The sequence below is a fragment of the Callorhinchus milii genome, unplaced genomic scaffold (assembly GCF_018977255.1).
Source record: "Callorhinchus milii isolate IMCB2004 unplaced genomic scaffold, IMCB_Cmil_1.0 Scaffold2, whole genome shotgun sequence".
Lineage (NCBI taxonomy): Eukaryota > Metazoa > Chordata > Chondrichthyes > Chimaeriformes > Callorhinchidae > Callorhinchus > Callorhinchus milii.
Window position 1 is genome coordinate 5,729,059 of NW_024704743.1, and position 22,635 is coordinate 5,751,693.

General features: G+C 43.8%; 1 protein-coding gene across 1 annotated transcript in view; it reads left to right on the forward strand.

Annotated features, from left to right (window-relative positions):
* The first annotated feature begins 3,208 nt into the window (after positions 1-3,208).
* The window catches only part of gad2 (glutamate decarboxylase 2), a 39,092-nt gene continuing 19,665 nt past the window's right edge, over positions 3,209-22,635 (forward strand). Inside the window, exons 1-4 of the mRNA XM_042331903.1 lie at positions 3,209-3,296; positions 5,892-5,951; positions 8,686-8,835; positions 19,860-20,093. Coding sequence (XP_042187837.1) covers positions 3,224-3,296; positions 5,892-5,951; positions 8,686-8,835; positions 19,860-20,093 — 517 coding nt within the window. The 5' untranslated portion in view covers positions 3,209-3,223. The remainder of the gene's footprint in view (positions 3,297-5,891; positions 5,952-8,685; positions 8,836-19,859; positions 20,094-22,635) is intronic.

The window sequence follows — 22,635 nt, forward strand, 5'->3', positions numbered from 1 at the left end:
CACAATCATAAGCCTTTCATGTCGGGAGAAGTTTCAAAGCACTTCAGAGAATATATTGTAAAGCGTAGTCACTGTTTATTCTGTAGAGGAACGCAGCAGCCAGTTTGCGTACAGTAATGTCCCACAAATAGCTATGGAGTGTGAGTGACCAGTTTTATTGGGGGAGGGGGGAAGGGGGTGTTGGGTCTGGACACGAGGAGAAACTCACCTATCTTTTTTGAAGAGCATTCAAGACACTAACCTGTATGAAGGCACTGTATAAATGCAAATTGTTGTTGATGTTGTTGTTGCCTGTACAGGCATTTCTACACCCATGACGATTCCAATGCTGCCCAGACCCAAAGGCTCTGAAGGGGGCTACGTAAATGCAAATTGTTGTTGTTGCCACTAAAAAGGTTATCCCTGCTGGTTCAAATTTTGCGGTGGTCCAAAAATATTTTTTTACTGTCTACCTTTTTGTCCAGTCACCACTTTGGTTCAAAGAGCTATGTGGTGGAATCCACTCTGGGTCGTAAAATCAAGGTTATGTTTTCACCAACACAGCTTTCTTTCTTTGTTTTGTACTTTCTTTGTTTTGTACTTTCTTTGTTTTGTACTTCCTTCCTTCCTTTCTTTCTTTGTTTCTTTCTTTCTTTCTTTCTTTATGTGTTTGTTTGTTTGTTTGTTTATTTATTTATACACATAAAAAAAACTTCATCTGGTCAGTGGTTCAGAAGTTTGGAGTGGCAGTGTTTGCCTGTTAAGTGAAAAGGTGACTTCTCGCGCCATAATAACGTGCTTGGAATCTAACGAAATGAGGCAAAAAGTGGGTGGATGAAGTCTAAACTTTGTTGATTTATTTTTCACATTGTTTAATTTTGCACGTCCAAGTCACGACCCAGGAGGATTTTATATATATATATAGATATATAGATATATATTGTTTGCACAGTTCCCTGCAATTGGCAATTAATATGACTGAGCAAATTGGCCACTTCACACAGTGAGTGAGAGAGAGAGGGAGGGAAGGAGAGGGAAAGAGAGAGGGAGGGAAGAAGAGGGAGGGAGAGATGGAGGGAGGGAGACCTGATGGTATCACGCGCACACATCCCTGCGATGATGGAGACGGTGATTTCTGGCAGCTGATCGGATGACTTACGTCTGTGATTTCCTGACGTCTGTTGTGCAGTAAGAGAAGCGAGAGAAAAAAAACCCTCGGCAGAGCCCGGGGCTGGGGTATGGGATGGGATGGGAGGGAGGGAGGGAGGGGAGGGAGGGAGGGAGCGAGAGAGGATGGAGAGGAATCGTACTGAAACCCAGAGCTGTCAGGTCGTGACTTCTATTCCACGCTCTGATTAAACACGGCTTTACGCACAACCGCAACTGTCTCACTTAATGACATCTTCCCAATTTACCTCGAAGCCACCATCCCATTTAAGTCACACACACACACACACACATACCCACACACACACCCACACACAAACACACGCACACACAACACAAACACATCCACACACACACCCACATACAAACACACCCACACACAAACACACACAAACACATCCACACACAACACAAACACACAAGCACACTCACACACAAACATACCCACACACAAACATATCCACACACACACACACACAAACACATCCACACACACACATCCACACAACCCCACACAGACACACACATACCCACACACACACACACAAACACATCCACACACAACAAACACACACACACATCCACACACAACACAAACACCCACACACAAACATACCCACACACACAAACACATCCACACACACACACCCACACACAAACACACACACACAAACACATCCACACACACACACCCACACACACCCACACACAAACATACCCACAGACACAAACATATCCACACACACATCCACACACACACACACACATCCACACACAGACACACACACACATCCACACACAGACACACACACACATCCACACACACACACACACACACACAAACACAAACACCACAACAAAAAAGGAAGGAAAAAAGTTTGGGTTTGGGATCTGCAGTCTGGGTTTATTCTCATGGGTTTCTCTCTCTGGATGATTATCCTCACTTCTTCCAGTTCTTGCTGCTGTTTTTCCATACCCAGGCGACCAAAAAACACTGAGACGATTGGGACAGGATTTCGAGGCAAAACAAAAAAAAGAGAGAGAGGAAAGAAAAAGAAAGAAGGAGAAAGTAGGAGCTTATATCAAGTACGATATGGTTGGCATTTACTACAGTTTCCACCCCTCCACCCTTTCTCTCTCTCTCTCTCTCTCTCTCCTCTCTCCTCCCATCCTCACATCCCCCATCCTCAGCCCATCTGACAAGAGAGGGAGGGAGGGAGGAGGGAGGGAGGGAGGGTGGGGGTGTGGGTTGATTTGGATGCTCACTATCTTGCCTTCACAGTCACTGTCACACTTCAGTCCTTGTGTGTGTGTGTGTGTGTGTGTGTGTGACTGTGTGGCTCTGCGTTCTGGGGGGGGGACTTGGTCCAGTGGTGTGTGAGGGTGTGAGTGTGAGAGAGGAGGGGTGTGGGAGGGAAGAAGGAAGAGGAGGAGGAGGAGGACAGCACTAAATTGCTGAGAAATTAAGGAATTGCAGATCGCAGCCTCTGTGGTGTCGGGAGATCCTGATCACAGCTCCAGTCAGCTCTGAAGAAGTCTCTCTAGTTATTTTATATATATATATATATATGTATATATATATATGTAGTCCCAGGGTTTGTGCGCGATTCAGGCAGATTCAGCATCAGGACCAGAACCATCTCCTGGATGTTTCTGTAAAGTGTCGGCATCTCCAGCAGCTGAAAAGCCATCAGTAACATCATCAGCATCAGCACCAACGCCAACATCAGCATCAACACCAACGCCAACATCAGCATCAACACCAGTATCAGCATCAGCACAACATCAGCACAACATCAGCATCAACATCAGCATCAACACCAGTATCAGCATCAGCACAACATCAGCATCAGCACAACATCAGCATCAGCACAACACCAGCACAACACCAGCACAACATCAGCACAACATCAGCACAACATCAGCTCCAGCATCAGCACAACATCAGCACAACATCAGCATCAGCACAACATCAGCATCAGCACAACACCAGCATCAGCACCAACATCAGCACAACATCAGCATCAGCACAACATCAGCACAGCACCAGCACCAGCAGCACCAGCACCAGCGGGTCATGGCATCTCTGGGTTTCTGGTCTCACGGGGCGGCTCAGCGACCCGACAACACGGCAGACAATTCCACCACAGGTACGTCCCGTCCCACCACCGACCCACAGGAACCCGGTGCTCAAAGGGGGGAAATCAGATCAAATGGGGCGTTTGAGTAAAGACGGGAAAACACGAGAGGGTTCAATCCTGTTTCCTCCCCAGGCAACAGGGTGGGGGGGGGGGGGGGGGGGGGGGGGGGGGGGGGGGGGGGGGTGTTTGGGGTGGGGGGTGTTTGGGGTGGGGGGTGTTTGGGGTGGGGTGTGGTGGGGGGGGAGGTGTGTGGGGTGGGTTTGGGGTGGGGGGTGTTTGGGTGGGGGGGAGGTGGTTGGGGGTAGTGTTTGGGGTGGGGGGGGGGTGTTGGGGTGGGGGGGTGTTTGGGGTGGGGGGTGTTTGGGGTGGGGGGTGTTTGGGGTGGGGGGGTGTTTGGGGTGGGGGGTGTTTGGGGTGGGGGGTGTTTGGGGTGGGGGGTGTTTGGGGTGGGGGGTGTTTGGGGTGGGGGGTGTTTGGGGTGGGGGGTGTTTGGGGTGGGGGTGTTTGGGGTGGGGGGTGTTTGGGGTGGGGGGTGTTTGGGGTGGGGGGTGTTTGGGGTGGGGGGGTGTTTGGGGTGGGGGGTGTTTTGGGGGTGGGGGGGTGTTTGGGTGGGGGGGGGAGGTGGTTGGGGGTAGTGTTTGGGGTGGGGGGTGTTTGGGGTGGGGGGTGTTTGGGGTGGGGGGTGTTTGGGTGGGGGGGGGAGGTGGTTGGGGGTAGTGTTTGGGGTGGGGGGTGTTTGGGGGGGGGGGTGTTTGGGGTGGGGGGTGTTTGGGGGTGGGGGGTGTTTGGGTGGGGGGGGGGAGGTGGTTGGGGTAGTGTTTGGGGTGGGGGGTGTTTGGGGTGGGGGGTGTTTGGGGTGGGGTTTGGTGTGTGGGTTTGGGAGAGAAAGTAAAAAGATCACAGTGAGAATCAGTGCTTTTCTCACAAATCCTCTCGTTCGCCTTTTCTTGTTGGGTTGTGTTTGGGCGGAATGAGAGAGAGATGGAGAGATGGAGAGAGAGAGAGAGTGAGGGGTGAGCTCTGTGGGAGCTGTGAGCAGAGAACAAAACCCTGTTCTTTTTTTAAATGGAACAGGTTGTTTATTAGAGGCTCTGAAACAGCACAGTTTAAAGAGATAGAGAAACACACACAGACAGACACACACACACACACAGACACACACACACACACACACACACAGACACACACACACAGACACACACACAGACACACACAGACAGACACACACACACACAGACAGACACACACACAGACACACACACACACAGACACACACACACACAGGCACACACACACAGACACAGACAGACACACACACAGACACAGAGACACACACACAGCCATGCTCACACACACACAGACACACACACACACACACAGACATGCTCACACAGACACACACACACAGACATGCTCACACAGACACACAGACAGACACACACAGACATGCTCACACACACACACACAGACACACACACACACAGACACACACACACGCAGACACACACACACACAGACATGCTCACACACACACACAGCAATGCTCACACACACACACAGCAATGCTCACACACACACACACACACAGCAATGCTCACACACACACACAGCAATGCTCTCACACACACACACACACAGTCATGCTCACACACACACACGGACATGCTCACACACACACACAGTCATGCTCACACACACACACAGTCATGCTCACACACACACACACAGACATGCTCACACACACACACAGTCATGCTCACACACACACACAGTCATGCTCACACACACACACACAGACATGCTCACACACAGACACACACACACAGACAGACACAGACATGCTCACACACAGACACACACACAGACACACAGACATGCTCACACACACACAGCCAGTCGATGCCACTGGAATTACTAATTGCTCCCAAGAAAGCACTTCCGAACATTCAGCATCGTTTCCACTTTGTGTTGTTGTGCGACTGAAACCCGAAATGTTTGCCCGAGGCGTAAAATCGCTCTTCCTTAAAACAGCGAATGTCAGGGCCTGGGAACGTTTCGCTGAATCTCATGACTGAGGTGCAAAAGCCAACACTGTGGCGGGTGGGAGTCGCTGTTTACTTCATTGTATCCAGTTATTGCCGAAGGTTGATGTCCCTTTGCATGCGACAATAACCCTATTTAGTAAAGGATTTTTAACAGCATTGATTGCAAGTATAAACGACCTCATATCTTGCAGAGGAACCCGCCAAGGATCACTTTAAACCCTCGACACCAAACCGATCTATAAGTTGCTCGGAGCTAACTGCTTGATAAGAGCCTGTTCCAAAGTGTCATTTTATTTCAGGTCAACTTTTTTCCAATCGACTGTGGACACAGTTCTCTCCCCATTCACAAGGATTTCGTCCCTTTGTTTTGTTGCAGAAATAAACTCCGTTTATTTCACAAAGGGACTCCTCCTTGAGGTCGATCAGCTTTTCTTCTTAGTCCTTTCGAGCAAAACTGAGGGTTGAAGAGGTCTGTAAATTAGAGTTGGGAGGGACAAGGACAGGACAGGGGAAGGAATGGAGTTCAAAGCATTGATACAGTCCTGTCTTATGTTCGCAGCCAATGCCTGGTGTCAGATGGCTCAGAAGTTTACAGGTGGAATTGGATCGAAGCTTTGTGGTGAGTGGTCCTAATTCACTTCTGTTGGGGGCACTGGTTACAAATAACAGTTGCCTTTAATTTAATATCATTTTACCGTGTTGTTGCCTTATTTGTTTTCTGTAACCTGTGCTTAGATTTTGCTGAGGTCCCGAAAATAACTGAGGGCATTTGATTTGAGACGTTAGCGAAACCGCCACAATGAGAGACTTGAACCAAACAAACAGTTGAACCACAGTGAATTGGCTGTGTATTTTGTGGGTGTTTCGCCCACAAAATATTCAGTCAATCCACTTTACAATATAGTCTGTGGAGCGCTTTGAGACGTCTCAACGAAGTGATAAGATGCTATATCAAATGGAAGGATTATTATTATTATCATAAATAGACCAGTGGGCTCATCATCTCTGAGGACTTTTTATGAATGATAATCTACTGGCGTTAAGGCAGTTGCTTCCTGTTGTCAGTTCATTCAATCCTCCAAGTCAAGGTCTGAAAAAATATCTGAAAAATAAAGTCTCAGCTCAAAAACAGTGAGAGGACGATTTGTATGTTTATTAAGGTTTTTTTAAAAAAAAATCACAAATGGAAACAGATGTGTTTGGTAAATCATCCCCTCTTCATATACTAACGATTTGAACCTAAGGTTCTAAGCAAAAACCAAGAAACTAAAAATGCCAAACATTTTTCTGAAGGGATGTGGTCACGTAGCAGAAATGGAATGTTTGGTGCCTTTGATTTGAGTGACAGCAAAGATTTTCAGCACAGTCCGTCTCCTCCACCCCACTCCCCCGTTAGAATTGACAACCATTAACTACCCCATTACCTATCTGCGTTGATCAGCTGAGATTTTGCCATTGTCTGTAAATATTTCACCTTCTACATCTTGGATTTCATTACGTTTAACCCTTTATAAGGCCATGGCATACTCTGATTCTGGCAAGTTAATGTTTTAGTTGAAATTATGTTTTAAAATTATGCCTTCGCCGATAACACAAGTACTTAGATGTCAAAATACAGCTCAAGATCCGCACAAGCCATTGTTTTTTTCCTTCTTGTTTAATCTTGAAAGAGGAACAAATTAATTTCGTTTTTTCCCAGTGAAGGCTGAGAGCCGACCTTTTTAAAGTACCAACAGAAAGATCTTTGTTATCTGCCAGAATCGCTAAGATGTCCGATGAAGCGTTTAAGTGGAGTACATCATAGAGAGCTTGTCACGCTGTCAAAAATATAGCATCTGCCGTACTATTGGTACCTCACCCAGATTCACCACTACAACTATGCTGTCTACACACACTTGTTCGTTTATCTACTATTATAATTGCCCGCACACAATTACATCCCACTGCCCCACGCGCACATACACCATTAAACCACCACTTACTTACCCTAAGGCACCACTACACTACAATATACACCTGTACATTACACACCATGATACTATTCAGACACCAACCTACACAACACAATTACCTTATGTATCCACTGACATATCATTAACCCCATACTCCGCCACCCACATATATCACAATGCATCACTACCGCCAACAACAACAACAACCTGCATTTATATACCATCCCTCATGCAGGGTAGCGTACCAGAGAGCTTGACATTACCCACATCCCACCAGTGCTCCCACACACACACACACAATTATACCATCTGGAACTTAAACATGAAGGCTTCAACATGAATAATGGCCATTTGGGGAAGCCAATGGAAAATGACTGTTGCCTCGCCATGTCTGGTGGTAGAGGCAGAGTCCATTGTGGGTTTCAAGAGGTAAATAGGATAGTGAAGGAAGGAGGCTTGATGGTGTATTGCAATAAGGCAGGACAGTGGCATTCAATCAACACCTTGCTCTGAGATCTCATGGAGACTCGATGGGATGAATAGCCGGCTTTCTTCCTTGTCGAAAATTTCTGTGATTCTACGAAATACCCCATCACGGAGAAGGATGTATGTGGCTTACAAACAAACATATAACTTGAATAAACTTCTCTCTCTCTCTCATACTGATTAAAAGAACCTAAGGTTTGATCGCTGGTCTGTGCAGATTAAGTTGAATTCACCTTGGGATGATGGTTAAGAAACACCCTACAAATTGGTTGCATCACCCCGTGGTTGGAAGGTGAAAACTCAGTTTGAGTTCCTGTTTTTTTTCATTATTATTCAATGAGCCCGGATGAAAAGAGCATATGCACGGATGTTGGGTGAAGATTACTTTACACTAAGCGGTAATTTCCCCCATCTCTCACAACGTCGACCCAGAGAGAAATGCATATCCCATCAACACTCCTGGTGTGGACTTGCAATGTATAGAATAACCGCTTGAGCAAGGTAGCAGAGAGTTGAACTGCAACTGTGCTTTATCTTCAGTTAGGATAGGAAGAGAGGGTGAGTGGAAATGCCAGCAAGAAAAAAGGAAATTGGGATTACAAACATAATTTAATGAATTAAACAAATAAATTATAATAAAATATAATATTTAATCATTTTCCAGCGGTAATAACCCCTTCAAAAATAATAATAATAATAATTTGGTCACTCAATTCATGACTATTTGTGGGACGCTGCTGTGCACAATAAGATGCCGAGTTTCGCTCACAAAATACACAGTCAGTCACTTCGCAGTATATTCTGTGAAGCGTTTTAAGACGTTTCAACGTCATGAGAAGGCGCTGTATCAAATGCAAGGGATTATTATTATTATTAGAATTTACAATTGTGCTTTATTGGTTTTATTGATCGCAGCATTCTTGTATGGTGATGGGCAAAGACCTGCAGGGACTGTGGTTAAGGAGGAAACAGCATCCATGGAATCCAACCTGGCCTGCAACTGCAACAAGACCCCGTGTGCGTGTCAGAATGTTCAAATCAACTTTTCCCTCCTGCACGCAATAGGTAAGGTATCTTTGTGATATAATGAAACACCTTTCAAATTAACTTCTTCCATCCTTGCATTATATTGGCAGATTCAAAAATTAGGTGCATGACATTATTTATGTGTTCGCCTGCAAAAAATTGTTTTGTACTTCGAGTTCACATCGATCAGGATCTGGATAGAGATGACCTGAACTCACGTTTGTCAGAACCTACAGTGACCATTAAACTCTCAAGCCTTTGATTTTAATCATGCATCGTGTTTCCAGAATATCATTCCTGAGCCAGGTGGGTCCACAGTACCCCAGGGCACTGTTGATGACAGCCCAGATAGCCTTGCTTTATTGACAGGATTTGGAAGGGCAGACCAGTCATTTGGGGAATGGAATCCTCCCACTCAGTTCCCGTTCACTCTGCAATCCAAAGCCCTACCAGGTACTGGGTGGTCCTAGCTAGACAAGCAGGAAAGCTTGCCAGACAGTGCTATTAATGGCAAGCTATGCAGTTTTAGCAGTATTCCAAGTCCCTAATACTTTCCGGAATTAGGTAAGCAACAATAACAACAACAGCAGGTTTACATTTGTATAACACCTTTCACGTCGGAAGGACGTCCCAAGGCGCTGGACAGTGTACAGCATTTCAGACCCGAGCTGAGGTCAGGGGGGGAGAAGGGAGGGGAGAGGAGGGGGGAGTGACTGATGGCATGGTCGAAGAGGAGGGTTTTGAGGCGGGACTTGAAGGAGGCTAAGGAGGGGGCGAGGGGGAGTGATTGGGGGATGGAGTTCCAGAGGTTGGGGGCAGAGTGGCTGAAGTGGTGCGGGTGGGTCGAGGGACGTGGAGCAGGCCGGAGCCGGCTGAGAATGGGTGGGTTGGTAGGGGGTTAGGAGGTCACAGAGGTAGGGTGGGGCACGGCCATGGAGGGCTTTGTAGGTGAGGACCAGGATCTTGAACTGGATCCTCTGAAGGATAGGGAGCCAATGGAGTCGGGTGAGAATGGGGGAGATGGGGTCATGGAGTTTGGTGCGGGAGAGGACACGGGCTGCAGAGTTCTGGATTATCTGCAGCCTGTGGAGGGGGGAGTTGGGAAGGCCGACAAGCAGGGGGTTTGCATAGTCGAGCCTGGAGGTGATGAAGGCATGAACAAGAGGTAGTGGCGGAGTCGGGCGGTGTTACTGAGGTGAGGGAAGGCAGAGCGGGTCATGGCTTGGATGTGGGAAGAAAAGACAGTTGAGGGTCGAACAAGACACCTCGGTTCCTGACTGGCTTGGTCAGTCAGCTGGATGTGTCCCTCCAGGGAGAGAGTGCGCATTCCATTCCAATAAACATCTCTGGTATTTCCATGTATAGGTGGAATGCATGGAATTCTCAGTTTGGTTTGAATGCTCCCAAGGTGTCAGACATACAACTGACCAAAAAAAAGAATATCATTGGATAAGACTCAGAATTTCTCTTTGCCTCAAGGGAAGTGTCCTTGTCCATCCTTCAGATGAGATGTTATAGCAAATTCCCATCTGTCTCTCTGTTCAGGTGGATGTTAAAGATTCCATGGACTATTCAAAAAGAGAAGGAAGGTTCCCATTGTGTACTGGCGTCTAGAATAAAATATCTAGATAAAGTTGGTCACTCGCTTCATGGCTGTTTATGGGACATTGTTGTATGCAAATTGGCTACTATATTCACCTAGAAATACACAATCATACACTTTATAATAAATTCCGTGGTGTGATAAGCATTGTATCAGCTGCAAGGATCATTATTGACAGAATTGTTTTAAACATTAAGATTGGGCAATTTTGGAATTATTTTAAAAAATCAATCCTAATTTGTTAGCTACTTTTTTTGCAGTTCTTGAGTAAAATAGTCCAACTGTAGCTATCCAATGTCCAACTCAATTCCAACACGACTAATCTATTTTTACATTCAAAGCCTCTGTTTATATATCCCGGAACATTATTTGCCTCCTTAAAAGATTTTTGTACTTGGCAACTCAGGTTCAGTGATTTACGTACTTGTACGCCAGTTCACTTTGCTCCTCCAGGCCACTGAATGTCGTAACCTTCAGTTTGTACTTCCACCACTCCCTATTTTTTTCCCAAATGGCAATGCAAGTAACTTATCAGTGTTAAACTGCATCTGCCACTCGCTGGAACATAGGAACAGGAACAGCTGGACTAGTTAGCTGGCTCTCAGGGCGCTCGTGAAGTTAATGCAGTCTTTTACACAATTTGCTAATCCATCTAATTTAGTAACGTCAGCATATTTGCACACAACCCCTCCTATATCCACATCCAAGTTATTAATGTGTATTTTAAAAAGCTGCAGTGCTAATATGGACACAACTAGTTACATCTTGTCAGAATTAGAAACATCCATGAATTCCCACTCTGTATTCTGCTCCTGCCTCCTTCTGTACACTTTACTACTCAACATTAATAGTTTGATACTCAATCTCTTATGAAGCACTTTATCAAAGCCAATGACTATTGATGTTCCTCGGGCGATGAGTGTCTCTATTCTGGATACCTTGCAATTCACATAAACCAGTAATGAAATCAAGAAATGTTCTTTTAATATTCTAAATGTGTCAATAAAAACAAGCTATTGTGGCCACATGACAAGATGGATTTAGTTCTACACTAAATTTGTAGGGCTACAGGATAAGAACGGGGGTGTGGGACTAGCTGGATAGCTGTTTCAAAGAGGGCAACGATTTAGGGCTATTTATAACGAAAAAGAGGATTTCTTTTAAGCAGAGGATTATTAGGATCTGGAATGCTAACAACTGGAAAAGAAAATATAAAAAGTTATGTGCAAAACTGGGAATAAACAGACAGCTACTGTGGAGAGCCAACAGGGCCATAATGGCCCAAATGTCCTTCTTCTGTCCTGAATAATAATAATCCTTGCATCGTGGTCGAGACATCTCAAAGCGCTTCACAGGATATACTATGAAGTGGATTGACTATGTATTTTGTGCACAAAATGTGGCAGCCAGTTGTGCACAGCAGTGGAGTGAGTGACCAATGTTGTTTGTGGGATTGTTGGGCGGGACACTGGGAGAAACTCTCTTCTCTTTTTGAATAGTGCCAAGGGATCTTTAAGATCCACCTGAACAGGCAGACGGGACCTTGGTTTAAAGTGTCATCCGACGGACGACATCTCTGAGAATGCAGTATACCCACAGAGCTGCACTGGGTTATCAGATCCAATAAGAATTATCACCCTTGCTCAGTTGGTAGCATTCTCACATCTGAGTCAAAGGTTGTGGGTTCAAGCCCCCACATCAGGACTTTGGACTCAAAGTCTAGGCTGACACTCCAGTGCAGTGCTGGAATTCAAGATCCTCATCCTCACCTATAAGGCCATTCATGGACTCGCTCCTTCCTACCTCTCCGACCTACTATCACCCTACCTACCTGCCAGTACCCTCCGTTCCTCTGGCTCCGGTCTGCTCCACATCCCCCGCCCCAACCACCCTACCATCGGTGGCCTTCAGCCTCTCAGCCCCGAGGTTCTGGAACTCCATCCCCCAGTGCCTTCGCCTTGCCTCCTCCCTTTCCTCCTTCAAGGCCGGTCTCAAGACCTTTCTCTTTGACCGTGCCTTCAGCTCCCCTCTTGACTCTCTACCCCCTCCTCGCTCCCTCCCTTCCCTCCCCTCACCATTTCCCCCCTCCTCGCTCCCTCCCTTCCCTCCCCTCACCCTGACTATTTTTCCCCCCAAGGGTCCTGACCCAACTGTCCAGCGCCTTGGGACGTCCTCCCGACGTGAAAGGCGCTCTATAAATGGAATCTTGTTGTTGTTGTTGTGGAGATGCTACACTGTTGGAGGTGCCATCCTTTGGATGAAAAGTTAAACCAAGGTCCCATCTGCTTGCTCAGGTGGACATCCCACGGCACTTATTCAAAAAGATAAGGGAGCTTCTCCTAGTGTTCTGGCCAACAATCCCCCAAATAAAGTTGGTTATTCACTTCATGGCTATTTATGGGACATTGCTGAGTGCAAATGGGTTGACTTTTTTCCCAACAAAATACACAGTCTTTACACTTTACGATATTGCTTTGAGATCTCTCAAAGCCGTGATAAGTCGCTATATCAGATGCAAGGATTATTATATAATTTTTATGTATCCTGCGAAGCACTTTGAGATATCTTCCTGACATGATAAGCAATATACCAAATGCAAAGATTATTATTAGAAATTCTGTGATCACCGGTGAAAATGATCACATCACACAGTGCATCTTTACCCTACATTAGATAAGAGAAAGAAATATGTTGCAAAAATTGTTGAGTGTGATTCTTATTGGTTTACTTTGCAAATTGTTATTGCTTCAAAGATTTCTCGAGACAAACCATTCACAGATCAAATTAACCTTATCAGCTGAAAGAACAATACATCACATGCCACTATTTGAAAAGAAAAAGGAATTTCTCCTAGTCTTCTGGCCAACAATCCCCAAATAAAAACTGGTCACACACTTCATGGGTGTTTATAGGTCATTGCTGTGTGCAAATTAGCTACCACATTTACCTACAAAAATGCAGTCACTACACTATAGAGTAGATCCTTATAATGCTTTGAGATGTCTTCCCAGTGTGAATGACACCATGTTAAATGCAACAACAACAAATGTGAAATGCACAGTGAAGCATTTTTTGCACCTGAGCTGGGGGTTGGGATCAGGAGAGGTGCAAAACAGGGAGGGTGGGGGTAAGATGGTGACCGAAGGCACGTTCAAGCAGGAAGACAGGCCTTGAAGGAGTCACAGGAGCGAGCAAGGCCAAGGGACTATGGGATGGAGTTCCAAAGCGTGGGGATCGAAAGGCTGAATGCACGACTGCCAATGGTGGGGTGGGCAGAGCTGGGGACGTGGAGTGAGTGGGTTAAGTCGGCATGGAGTTAGCAGATCACAGAGGCTGGGGGGAGCAAGGCCGTGGAGGGCTTTGAAAGTAAGGACAAGGATTTTGAACTCTACCCTCTGAGGGATAGGGAGCCAGTGGAATTAGGCCAGGATAGCGGTGGTAGCATCATGTAGCCTGGTACGGGAGAGGACACGAGTTCTGGATAATCTGCAGCTTGTGAAGGGAAAATTTGGGAAGATCGAGAAGTAGGGAGTTGGCGCAGTCAAGCCTGGATGTGATGAATGCATGGATGAGAGTCTCGGCAGCCTGAGGGGAGAGGCAGTAGCAGAACCAGGCAATGTTGCAGAGGTGAGGAAAGGCAGAACGGGTCATGGATGTGGACAGTTGAAAGACTGTTGAGGGTCAAAAAAGCTTTCATTATTAAAAGTTACAAAGATCAGGGATTCCATGTAAAAAAGACTGTATATTTGATGAAATAAAGAACATTCTAGGTAAGAAAGATGTAAATATCCCAATAATTGATCTGAACTAGACAGCCACTCTGATCTACGGATACATGAGACAATTCAAACTAGCAATAAGAATTTACGTGGTTAATAGATGCAAATGCACCCAAAATATCTCCTTTAATATGAGGCAAGTGGCCCATAAATGTTTCATTTAATGTCAGAGAGTGGAGAGGCTTCTTGGAGCACTGGTGCGTACCACTATGTAATAGTGTAATGCTTGTTAATATCTACAGTTCCAGCACTTCATTCAATTCGCATTCTCAACTGCATTGCTTGGGTGAATTACCAGAGGCCAGGCACTATGTTGATCAGAAAGATAAAGAAAGCACTCTTAAAAAACACAGAATCACTGCACTTTACCAGATATCCTCTGAAGCACTTCGGAACATCCTCCTGAAAGGTGCAGTACTAAATGTAAGGATCGAATGACATAAAGGGATCTATAGGAGTAGGTCATTCACCAGTCTGGTTTACTGCTGTTTGCCACATAGCATGGAAAAGCTAGCAAATAGGGAGGGTTTTACATTGTACCCCTCTCCCCCCAAAAAAAATACGGGGGGTGTTGAGTGGATGGTTGGGGAGTTACTGGATGGGGCATACGTGAAGAGGGAAAGTTAATACTTGGCATAGAGTGAATAAAGGATAGGAGAAGGGACAGCAAAGCATTACAGGGTGTAGCAGGGAGTGGCCAGTATCTTGGAACATGCTCGTGATCAACACAGTGCCTGGCCTCTGGTAATTTGCCCAAGCAACACAGTTGAGAATGCGACAGGGAGTAAAAGAAGGAGCGGGAAGTGTCAGGATGGGGGTTTGAAATGGACAATTTGAGTCGTAAAATCATAGAATTTAAACTGTGTCCAATCCCATTTTAAATGCATTTATGGTCTTCATGTCCTACGTGCTCCGAGATGCTACTCCACATGAAGCCGCTATATAAATGCATGTTGTTGTGGTGAGGTTGTGGTAAGTGTGCGCTCAGAGAGCAACTAGGTTGACTTGATGGAACAATGTCAAAAATTGGGAACAGTTGATAACATATTTTCATAAATAGAATATAGACCATTCAGTTCAGAAATCCAATGGTCTGTGACAGATTCCTGAATATAATTTCCACGTTTCCCCATCAATGTCACAATCTTCCTCGCCTGCGCACACAAAGGAAGGTAAATAAGTATGTAATTTAGTAGCTTAGATACTGGAGTAGAATTCCTCTTAATAGCCTCCAGCAATGGTGGAAAATGGTGGATTTTTGTGAGAGTAATAAGTCTAATGAGCAAGTTTTGAATTTAGTTCAATACACGCAGTGTACGATAGCACAAGGAGAATTATATTTCTGCCATGATATATCCATATAATTAAAAATAGCCAGCCAAGTGTAAAAGTGAAAATGATCAACTCTTTCGCCAGCATCTAGTTTAGCTGAAGGGCAAGTGCTAGTCAATACTTGCCTTGTTGTTTTCCCAGTCAGTGTGATGCCTGACCCCAATTCCCAGTATGATGATACCATTAGAATCACAGTCGCTATTATTAACATTGATCCAAATGTTATGACTTCTTGTGACATGGGTCATAAGAATGAGTGCAGTGATGCCTCAGTACTGCGGGCAAAATAATTCTGGTCAAAGTGCAGTTGTATCTTAAACAGGCTTCAAGAGATCATTGTGAAGATTCAGATATTTTTCTACCCCTCCAACACAGAATATGCCAATCCTTTGATGATTGATATATATGCCTCCCCAGCCCCAGCAAAAATTCCAGATAACAATAATATAATAATACTTACATTTGGAAAAGCGCCTTTCTCATCAGGAGGACAAAGCACTTCACGGGACAAATTGTTAATAATAATAATAATCCTTGCATTTGATAGTGTCTGATCACGTCTTCTAGACATCTCAAAGCACTTCACAGAATATACTGTGAAGTGAATTGACCGTATATTTTGTGGGCGAAATGTGGTAGCCAATTGTACAGATCAGTGTCCCACAAACAGTCGTAGATTGAGTGACCAAATTTTTTTTTTGAAGCGATTATTACTCCTGGAAAAGCGATTCACCAATCAACTAACAACCGACTTCCTATTTACTGCTCGGCAAACAGAGACGTGTGGAGTAAGGAAACTTGCCCAAAGTTTTGTCCTGCCCGTTAATTGAACCCAGGTCCTCTCGCTTGCGAACTGCTAACTACTGAACTGCAGGACTCCACAAAGGACTCCATAAAGTGCAGTGACTATGTGATTTATGGGCAAACATGGCAGCCAATTTCACACAGCAGTGTCCTACAAACAATCACAAAGTGTACGACCAATTTTTTTTTCTCTCTCTCCAGTAATGTGCATTGAACAGTTCCTGTGAATTACAGAATACTCAATTATTGATATTCCTGGTAAATATGCAAACCAAGTCACCAGAGAGAGCAATTTCATTCCTTTTATTTAATTCTGAATGGTCAAAGCAAGAGTTCTGGGGAATGGAACTTTTGCACTTTAATGGCATTAGAGCAAAGAAACTCCCAGAACTACTTAAACACAGGGTAAAAAATCCTGAACCAATGTGAGAGGCACAAATGTGCCACTTCTATTTGTAACACAAACTTTATTGGTTGCCTCTGGTGGACAATGGGGTTGAATTTCCAGGTCAGGGGAGCAACTCACGTGTGAATATTGTAAATTGGATTAACCATTTTGTTGAAACATGTCAAAGTAAGCATTTACATGAAACAGGTTGCCGACTGAAAATGCAACAAGCTGGTTGTCAGCTTGGCTATGTTAATAGCATGCTTGCCATTGCATTAGAATGAGTGGGTTCAAGACCCAGTTTGAGACTTGCCAATATTTTAGAGCCAGAGCCCAGTCTGGCAACCTTCCTGCTGCTCCTTTGTACAAGATGCTAAACAGAAGTCCTGACTGCTTGTCCATGTAAAGATTCCATGACACTGTTCAAAAAGAGAAGGAAGTTTGTCCTGACTATCAAGTTGCCAGATAAATTGCTCTCTCATTTTGTGGCTCTTTGTGGGACTTTGATGCACTTGCAATTATATAGTACCCCTCAGCCGGGTAGTGTCCAGAGTGCTTTAGAAAGATTACTGGACGCTGTTAGGAATAACAACATATTCATTGTTTGTTCTCAATTTTACACATGTTCTTATCAAAGTATATTTGCTTTACTATATTCTCATCAACTGTGGTGACATAAGATATTAACATGCAAAGTGATACACAAATTGATGATAAAAAAAACTTTATTGTAGCCTGGCAGAGTGATTTATGTATCACTGTACTGTATTGGAGTATCAGCCTAGACTCTGGATTCAAAGTCGTGATGTGGGGCTTCAACACACTCAGTAGAAGGCGATGATAAATAGAAATAAACTCAATAAACATTGGAATTGTCCCTGATTGTTTGTACTGTTCATAAATGGTTTGGAAGAGAGCACTTCTAATACTCTATTGTGAAATGTTCTGGTGCTCCAAGGTTTGTGAACAAGTGAAACAATAAGGAAGAATAACGGAATTCAAGAAGATTGGGATCCAATCTAATTGTAAATAATGCAAAGCAATGCATATTGGAAAAAGGATTAGTGAAATTGCATATATTGACAGAGTTGATGGAGGAAACGGATTTGGATGTGATTATTGATCATTCGATGAAGGTTACCAGCAGGCTTGCTGCTGTCAACAAAGCTAATCAAATACTAGGTTGCATCTTGGGAGCATTTGACTGTAAATATAAATAAATTACTGTCACCTTGTATAGGTTATTGGTGATTTGGAATATTGGGTGTAGGTTCAGGAGCTCCACCATCAGACATAAATCAGAACATTTCCAATGTTCTCCTCATTGGCCTGTCTAGCTCCATTTATCAGAAGCTTGAAATGATCTAGTAACCCACAACACAAACTCTGCACACAATTTACGTCCATACTCACCGAGCTCCATTTGACTCCCAATACTTTAAAGATTGAGTTTAAGATCCATCTCCTGATCTTCATATCCCTCCATTGCCTCGTTCCACTCTACCTAAGCAATATCTTCTAGCCCAATGTTCAGGCCCGTAACCTTCTCTCTTCTGACTGGTATTATGCAAATTTCAAACCCCCTTGCTGGGCCTTCAGCAACCATGCCAACATCCACTGGAACTTTGCCATCACTTTACCTTACTAACTCGCTTTCCAAAACCTCCTAAACTCATACCTCGTCAGCTGTGCATTTGGTCAACATCATTATATCTCTTATTCTCCTCCTCGAGGTCCAACACTATAGTTTTTGAGCTCTTTTTTGAATTTTCTTTCATGTGAAAAGCGCGACATATAAATATAAGTTGCTTTTATTGTTCGAATGGAATGTAAAAAAGATGAGCGCTAAAGTGAAGGACCCGTTACAAAATGTTGGACAGGCTGATACAATTTCTGTCGAAGAAAAGGAGTCGGAAGCAACGCTTGCTAAGGAAGATGTCACTTTATATTAGAGATTGTTCCGCTTGAGAGAAATATATTGCAGGATGGCCGAGGTGTTAAAATGGTTGCCATGTCAGAAGACGATAGGGTTGGTATGGAAGAAAGATGGATCAATTGGCAGAAAATCAGTGTGACATGCTGTATCCCTTTCCTCTGTGTGGTAGCAAGACCTTGCAAAACTCTGTTGTAACCTTGTACATGGTGCAAAGATAAGTAAGTGCTAATGCTCAAAGCAATGATGTGGAACCATTTTTCTCTTCATAGTTTAAACATTGTACGTATTCCTACAGGTTAAGAAATGATTGGGGTACAAAGTAGATTGGATACATTATAAAATGCTGTTGTAGTTGTCAGTTGTCATTTATAAAGGGTAACTGTGAAACTTCTTAATGTGAAGTAACAAGTTGTCATTTAAGTATACTTTCAGCATGTTGCAATCATGATCAATCTATTCCAGCCAAGGATTTGTCTGCCACAAAACAAATCTGATTAAGAATTGATGATCATTTTGTCATATGTTAGAGAGCACGATATGTACATTAATTGGGATCAGCAGATCTGGATATGGAAGCGATGTGGATATTGATTCTGTGTGTGTAGTTTTAGTCTTGAGAGAAGGCATCTTAGAAATGTATAACATTTTAAATGGAATTGAAAATGTAAACCCAGAACAATCCAGTACTTTAGTATGCACCGAGACGAGAGAAAACGAGGACATAGATTTAGAGTGGCAAAGAGCAATTTCAGGACAGACACCTGGAAGTTTTTCTCCCAGTTGTCTGTCCTGAAGTTGCTGAAGTCTGTCCAGAGCAATTAACAACTGGAATGTGTTGTGAGGCCAGCAAACTGGACTCAATTAAAATAAAAACATTGTTACTTTGGTGTGCTGACAGTAGGGTGGGTATTTTTTGATGGGTATGTTTAGTTGGGGATAGGGCAGAGACCTGTTGATACATTTGATTGTAAATCAAAGGTATCAAAGGGACAAACATTTCACTGATGTGTTGACTAACAATGGTCCAAATTTTCTCCCCGGTATTATTAGATTTCATGTTTTGGAATAAGTAAGGATCAAACATAACAATGCAGGAATTGCAGATTAGAAAAGGGTAGAATAAAAAAGGATTAGCATTTGCCAGCGCAGGCAAAAGGGAGGAAACAGGACAGTGAAGCAAACAAATGATGGCCTGTCTCTTTTCTTTTCTTGTTTCCACAGACCTCCTGCCGGCAGACAGTGGCGAAGGAGTTACATTTGCTTTTTTGGAACAACTTATGGACATTCTACTGCAGTACATTTTGAAAAGCTTTGACAGATCTACAAAAGTAATAGATTTCCACTACCCCAATGATCTCCTGGAAGGATTTAACTGGGAGTTGGATGAGCAGCCAAACACTTTAGAAGACATTTTGATGAGCTGCAGGACCACCTTAAAATACGCCGTGAAAACAGGTATTGAGAGGCGCGAACATAGAATTGTCTCTATTATTTAAATCAATGATTCGATAATAAGGGCTAAAGTGAGCACTCCATGAAACTGCTACTGTCCCCAACCTTATCTGTGGTTACATCAAGTGACGCAGTGCTGTGTAAGAATTGTCACATATATATATATCACTGTGTTTTCCTTTAACTGAAATTCACTCACAAAATGTAACTACATTTGAGACGGATGGTGCGTGATTTCAGCAGTTTAAGAACTGCATAGGGAATGCACAATGCATCGTGCAGGTTTGCTGGATCGGAGTATCATTCACTGCCTGAACTCAAGCCTGACATTCAAAGCAATATGAAAATCATAATATCTACTCCAGTGACAGGCCATTTATTAACAGCACTCATTCTGTAAGCCTGGTAGCACTATCTTCAGTGTTGCATTTGAATCTCAACTTTGACTCATATTCAGACTCTCCACAGTCTTGCCAGTGCTCAAATGGATCACTGTACAGTGTTGGAATATGTTGGGCGGAGGACAGGGGAGGAAGATAAACCTTTCGTATGATCAGTGCTCTGTCACAAGGAATGTAATATAATCCTTCTAACGTGCTGCTTTGCAGTCCATTTATTTCATGCTTCCTTAATAATAATAATCCTTGCATTTGATATAACACCTTAAAATGTATTTGAAATGTCTCAAATGGCTTCACAGAATATACTGTAAAGTTAATTTTAGATATATTTTGTGGGAGAAATGCGGCAGACAATTGTGCACAGCAGTGTTCCACAAACCGTCATGGAGTGAGTGACCAAATTATTATTACTTGGCCCTTCAAGCTATCATTGTATTGAGAGCTCGTGTCCCCAGTCCATTTGCAATGTGTCCGTTCTGGCTCGTGGACGCACACATACCTGATCACATTAAAGAGCGGCATTGTTGGCAAACGTAGCAAAATGTACGGTCAATACCGTCCCAATGTCTCAGTGGAAGGGGACATGTAATAGGCAAGGCAGCAGTAAGAGAACTATAAGGGAAAACATGTCATTCAGAAGCATTCAGTGATCACACGAGAATAGTCAAAGGACGAACTATACCATAATGCCTGTAATTTGTCTGCGAATCAAGTTTATCTTAAATTTTATGATCACTCAAAATTAGGAAAATTCTCAATCTTAATTTGGAAGCCAGTTCTTTTCAAGAACAGCTTTCAAATGAAGACTGAATTAAAGAATTTACCTCAATTCTGCACAACCTTAAAGTTTAGAACAGAATGATCTTAGGACAACGTAAATTGTGTGTCTTTTTGAGCGTCACTGACTCACATTTTGATTGTCGCTAACTGACTATTCAAACTATTCAGTTTCCCAGCATGTGCAGTGAATTAACAACAAGCACCTCAGCAGTCGGTTCCATGATTAGTTCAATTACAATAATAATCAGAGCCAATGTGAGTTAACAATACCCTTCTTTTGAAACAAAATCATATTACTGATCTTTTCACAAGTTTCGAAGGCCTATTATGTTTTTTTCAGGTTTTCAGGTCCTTTCTCTCTTGTTGTCCTTTCTGCAACGCTCTTACCAGAGTAAAAAGAACCCAACGTGTGCCTTGAATATTAATTAACTGGTGTTACCATGGTTCCTGAAGCTAATGGCTGTAAATAGCAGCTGATTTGCAGCAGTTATACGACATAATGGTGCTCTGCATTCAGCGACAGCAGCAGTAAAGTCTTTAAATGCTGGACCATGTAACATATATTTTTTACAGGCTGTTACGGCGTGGATGAGTTCTGTAAACAATCTGGAGGAAGGAAGAGCAGCTCAAAAAAGATTGCTACTAGCATCCGGACATCAAGCTTATCACCTCCACATTTTTGCTTCCGTCCTCACTGGGTCGTATGGATCAGCCCCCTCCTCCCTCCTCCCACATGCCACCGACATCATCGCGTAACACACGCCATGCTGCCAAGCACATTCCAGTGCCATCGCAGGTGTTTTGCGATGCAGTCATTCGTACTGCACGCACATTTCATTGCAGCACCTGGCACTGAACCTGGCCAACAATTCTCCAGCTAACATTGGTCATCCACTTCATGGCTGTTTGTGAGATGTTGCTGTGCGCAAGTTGGCTGCCGTGATTGCCTCCAAATACGTAGTGTTTGAAGGGATCCAGTTATCCACAGCCTTTTGGGGCAGAGAGTTCCAGATTTCCACTACCCTTTGGGTGAAAAACTGCCTCCTGATTTCACTCCTAAATAGCTCTTAGCTCTAATTTTACGATAATACCCCCTTGTTCTGGGTTCCCCCACCAGAGAAAATAGTTTCCCTCTATCTACCCTATCAAATCCATTTATTATTTTAAAAAACTCAATTTTACTGCTGGGAGACACTGCTAGCCACCAAACAGCAGCGGATTACACTCTTTATCTCTTTGACCTCCTAGAAACAATAATAAACCACATTCATCTATAAGCACCTCCTGAGGCAATGATGCTTCCTCATCTACATTATAATCCTCCAAATCATCTTTGCAGTTGAATGTATGGCCTTAACATGTCA